At 33.9% G+C, this 5,487-nt stretch overlaps 1 protein-coding gene across 4 annotated transcripts in view; it reads left to right on the top strand.

Annotated features, from left to right (window-relative positions):
- Window positions 1-5,453, top strand: part of LOC107742711 (feline leukemia virus subgroup C receptor-related protein 2-like) — an 11,383-nt gene extending 5,930 nt beyond the window's left edge. For 2 of the 4 annotated variants that reach the window (XM_016555742.1, XM_016555743.1), the window contains 4 exons: window positions 1,279-1,389; window positions 1,617-1,722; window positions 1,857-1,968; window positions 2,953-3,591. In XM_016555742.1, coding sequence (XP_016411228.1) covers window positions 1,279-1,389; window positions 1,617-1,722; window positions 1,857-1,968; window positions 2,953-3,164 — 541 coding nt within the window. In that variant the 3' untranslated portion in view covers window positions 3,165-3,591. Of the gene's footprint in view, window positions 1-1,278; window positions 1,390-1,616; window positions 1,723-1,856; window positions 1,969-2,952; window positions 3,592-4,817; window positions 4,902-5,280 lie in introns of those variants that run through there. The other 2 variants (XM_016555745.1, XM_016555744.1) reach the window with 2 other exon arrangements.
- The last annotated feature ends 34 nt before the right edge of the window (window positions 5,454-5,487 follow it).

Consider the following 5,487-nt stretch of genomic DNA (forward strand, 5'->3'; position numbering starts at 1 on the left):
CCCCCCCCCCCACGAGTCTGTTCATATTCGTTGGTTTAGTGTGTTTGTCCAGGTGTTTGAATCTCTGACCCATGAACCTAGACTTTAGAGACCCTGTGACCTTTTGTTTTAGTGTATTTGACCCCTCGCAGCACACCTTCCCCTCCTGGGCATTGTGATGTTTCTTTTGTTCAGCAGAACGAAGATCAAAAAGTTTTTAAGTATAAAAACATACATTTATACATTCCACACACAATATTTCGCAGAAATGACAAATTAATAATATGGTTAATGTGTGTTTCTTCAACTTCAGACATATTGTCACTGGAGTTTATTGATATGTACTTTTGCTACTTTTCAAATATTCGTTTTTATGTACACACTATACTGTTCAAAAGTTTGTGGTCAATAAGGTTTTTTAAATGTTTTTGAAAAGAGTCTTTTATGCTCACCAAAGCTGCATTTATTTGATAAAAAAACTGTAATATTGTGAAATATTATTGCAAATTAAAATAACTGTGTTATATTTGAATATATTTGAATATATAATTTATTCCTGTGATGCAAAGCTGAATTTTCAGCATCATTACTCCAGTCTTCAGTGTCACATGATCCTTCAGAAATCATATTAATATGCTGATTTGCTGCTCATTTTTATCAATGTTGAAAACAGTTGTGCTTCATATTTTTGTAAAAACTGTAATAGATTTTATTTTTCAGGGCTCTATGATGAATAGAAAGTTAAAATGAACAGCATTTGTTTGAAATTGAAATCTTTATAAATGTCTTTTATATAACGCATCCTTGTGAATTTTTTTATTTTTTTTATCGTACAGACCCCAAACTTTTGAATAGTAGTGTAGATTTAATTGTTTTTCTCCTTGTCCTAAACCCAGATGTTCGGTCTTAAAAATATAAAAATCCATGTTAAAAACATTACATTTTTCGAACCAATAATCTAAACAAAAATAAAGCAATCATAAATCATTTACATTTTTATGATGTGAAAATTATTTATATATTTTGATACACAAATTGCGATTATCCAACAGTTGTGCCATCATTTCCTCCAAAACCAAAAGGTTTTGATGAAACACCCAGATATATGTTTGATTCAGACTTAGCAGATGCTGTTTTATGAAATAAACTGAAATGTTTTTTTCTGGATCTGCATGTGTTTGCAGCTGCTGTGAATGACATGAAAAAACTCTTTTGCCCAATCATACTAGGATTTACATGTTGGATCCTGATGAAAGATGTAGCCCTGTCCCATGTCTCTGTTATGTCATGTCTCCACAGACAAACCACTCTAGCCGTGTATGTGATGTCGCTTGTGGGTTTGGTGCTTTATGCTTTTACCTTGGATCTGGGTCACCTGTGGGTGGTCTTCATCACAGCAGGAACCCTCGGGTACTACAAGATTTCAAATGGAAAACATCTTTTATTTTATTCTTTCTTTGTTGTTGTTACAATTTGTTTCTGTTTTGTTTTGTTATATCTGAGTTACAATAAAATCCTCTCTCTCTCTCTCTCTCTCTCTCTCTCTCTCTCTCTCTCTTTATATATATATATATAGATATAAATAAATGTATATATAAGTTTGCCCTAGATGATTTGTTTGTGTGTTATTTATGCAGGTTCTTCATGACGGGTTACCTTCCCCTCGGTTTTGAGTTTGCTGTTGAATTGACTTACCCAGAGTCTGAGGGGACGTCTTCAGGACTTCTGAATTGCTCTGCACAGGTTTGTGTGTGATATTTAATGATAACTATGTTATTTCTAAGAGTTGTGTCTTATTTTGCATTGAGTTTTATATTATTTTAGAGAGTTTATATGGAGTTACCAGCAATCCTAATAATTGTGATTTCTTACTGCAGGTATTCGGGATCATATTTACGATCTGTCAGGGGAAAATCATGGACTCTTTTAATACTCTGGCCGGAAATCTCTTCCTGTGTGCCTTCCTGCTGATAGGAACCATCATTACAGGTGCAGATCGTTCAATACTCATTTGTTCCTCTTTAATCGAGTATTGAGCTTATATTTGAGGGATTGTGAAACTGTTGTTTTTTACTCTGGCCCTACTCTTGGTCTAGTTACTTTTGAATGTTTTGCTTCCTGGTGATGATAATGCTTCTTGGAAAGCATTGTATATTAAAATTCATTTGACATTATGAAAGCTGCGGTGTCCTCTGATGTTTCAGTTAATGTATGAGCTATTAAACACAGGAACAAAAACACTGGGTTGTGTAAATATAGGAAAAGCAACATTGTTTTGGGACGGTTACAGCCAGAATCCTTCTAGGTCCAAACACGGAGCCAGATGGGATTTCTGTGTCTCTTCACATTAGTTAGTTGTACATGTCAAAAGCTCCTAAAATGAAGGTCGATTTTAATCAAATGGTTAGCTGTGTTGTCAGGGCAAGCATGTTTTTCATAAATGCCAGGTCGGTGCTAGTTGGCACATGGTTATAAACTTGTATAATTACAATAATAATGTTGGCTGCAGTTATTTAAATGGTTGTTCCTGGTTAATATTCAGCTAATTTTCCGGGCAATAAAAGGAGTCCTTCATATAACATTTATGCTGCATTTATTATTGTTATTATTATTATTTTGCCCAAAGAACATCATATCCTTTTTAGGGTCAATATTTATTGCATTATTTAAATATTATAATATTTATAGAATTTTTAAGGGAGTAATATTTTATTGTAATAAAAAAATTATTTCACAGTGCATAAAAATGGAATCCATATAATAATAAAAAATAATTATTTATTTATTTAGATTTTTGAGGTGAAATATGACCTGGACATGTTCTTTGAGGGATTCATCGATTTTATATTCACAATTTAGATACTGATTAGATAGACTAGAGCGTACAGGTTGCAACAGTCATCTTAGTAGATTGTTTGGTGCATGTTAAATGTAATTATGTGTGTCTCATTGCATTTCTGTTCTTTATCTCAGCCTGTATTAAGTCTGATCTGCGCAGACAGCTGGCAAACCAACAAGCACTGGCAGCCGTAAGTATCAAACCAAACGTATCAGCAAAACATTTACACAGTTGCACTTTACAATTACACTTTATACATTATATGTGTTATATTGGTGATATAAAGATTAAGATTTACATGACCTTCCCATCCAGCAATAAGTTCATATTTTGTATTTTCTGCTAGTGTGTGCCTCTTGTTTGTCAGATTGATACAACAGAAATCATTTCATGTCCACTAACATGTGCTGCAGATACTAGAGAAAATGACACTCCTGATGTTTCTATCTCATGTTTCTGTGTTGTTGTGTTTTAACCTGAACTTCAGTGTTCATTCAAAGGTGTTTTTGGTTTGATAGCTGTTGTTTCAAACGTCCACAGCCAGGAGCATTACCATGTTCTGCTGATTTTCTAGGGTCTTCTGACGAGGCGCTTTTGAAATTTTTATTGTGTTAAAATTCCAGCACTGTGATTGGATGACACACGGGAAATACTCTGAGAATCATACCAGCTCTATAAACACATTTCATCCTGTTCTTCACCATCAGTCCTGCTCATCTTTACACGCCATGTCATGTTTTCTTGATCCAAGCATTCCATTCACTCTCTCTGTTTTCCCATTTGATTGTCTCTCTCCTCTCATATACACTACACTATCATTCAAACGTTTGGACTCGGAGTTGGTACGATTTTATAAATGGTTTTGAAAGAAATCTCTCCTGCTCACCAAGGCTGCATTTATTTGATCATTTGATTATTTGATTGAAATGCAATAAAAACAGTAATATTGTGAAATGTTATTACAGTTTAAAATTTACTCCAATTTTCAGTGTCACATGATCCTTCAGAAAGCCTTCTCATATGCTGATTTGCTGCTTAAGAAACATTTCTTATTATCAATGTTAAATACAGTTTTTTTTTGTTTTTTTTACATTTATTTTAGTGTTTTTGCTTTTACACCGCACACACAGAGCAACGACAATTAAGAAAAGAAAAAATATATAATTACAATGATAAAATAATTTTTTTTTTACAGAATAACAACATTGAGGGACAAATGCATATAAAGACAAATTCTAATTTAACTAGTCAGGTAATGCGTAAACAGGATACAAATTCGTAAATGTTGTAGAATGACTTAGTCCTGTGCATATATATTAAAATAAAATTTAAATACAGTTTTTTTTTGTTTTTTTTACATTTATTTTAGTGTTTTTGCTTTTACACCGCACACACAGAGCAACGACAATTAAGAAAAGAAAAAAAATATAATTACAATGATAAAATTTTTTTTTTTTTACAGAATAACAACATTGAGGGACAAATGCATATAAAGACAAATTCTAATTTAACTAGTCAGGTAATGCGTAAACAGGATACAAATTCGTAAATGTTGTAGAATGACTTAGTCCTGTGCATATATATTAAAATAAAATGACAATAATTGTACACATCAATGTTAAATACAATTGTGCTGCTTAAATATTTTAATGGAAACCATGATAATTAATTTTATTTAAAATAGAAAGGCAAAAAACAGTGTTGATTTGAAATAGAAATCTTTTGTAACATTGTAAATGACACTTTTGATCAATTCTCAGTGTTCTTGGTGAATAAAAGTACAAATTTCTTTCAAAAAACTGGAAAAAAAAACTCATTCCTCTTTTCCACTTATCCGGTTCTTCCTTTCCATTTTTCCACTTATTCTATTCTATTTTCCACTCATCGTGAATGGGATGTTTTTAACTCAACCTCCTCTGATCGTCTCATTCTCTCTTCTAGTTTCCTATCTGTCCAAATCCATTCATGTTTACAGATCAGTGTGTGTGTGTGTCTACAGGCAGCATTGGGCAGGTCAGACGTTCAGGATCACAGTGGGACGTCTCTCCTCCCCTCCACACACATGTGATCAATCAATCACTACCTGATTTTATTGCTCACTGTGGTTCCTGTGGTTCAGGCACACGCGATCAGCCCTTCTGATTCACGATCGATGAGGCTCATTTTAATTACCGCTTATACCGCTTATCAGATGTGCTTTTGATTCTCTCTCAGAGTCCAATGTTCATGATTTTTTGCCTACTCTGTCTGAACGCTTCACCCTTGAGCTTTGTACATGTGTGTGTGTGTGTGTGTGTGTGTGTGTGTATTGTAGTTTGATGTTCCATGTGTACTAACATTTAACCTTCATTTAACCCACTAACATACTAACTGCAGATGTGTGCATGAAACTGGTTTGTGGCCAACAGGGGGCGCCGTTTTACTGTGATGTCTGTTACTGATGATGTGTTTTGTGTTTGCAGGGCCCTGTGGAAGCGTCACCGGCACAAGCTTTTGAAGCCAAATTCTAATGTGATCACGAGACTGATCGTGTAGCACAATTATCTTTTATAGTTTTTTTATCCTGCCTTGAATTTTGATTTATTTTTCCTTTGGGACTTTTGAATCACGCTGTATTGTGTGTGTGTGTGTGTGTGTGTGTTTGCTGTAGATTGCTAGAGAGGGAGAGA

The sequence above is a fragment of the Sinocyclocheilus rhinocerous genome, unplaced genomic scaffold, assembly GCF_001515625.1.
Source record: "Sinocyclocheilus rhinocerous isolate Xijiao unplaced genomic scaffold, SAMN03320098_v1.1 scaffold1038, whole genome shotgun sequence".
NCBI lineage: Eukaryota > Metazoa > Chordata > Actinopteri > Cypriniformes > Cyprinidae > Sinocyclocheilus > Sinocyclocheilus rhinocerous.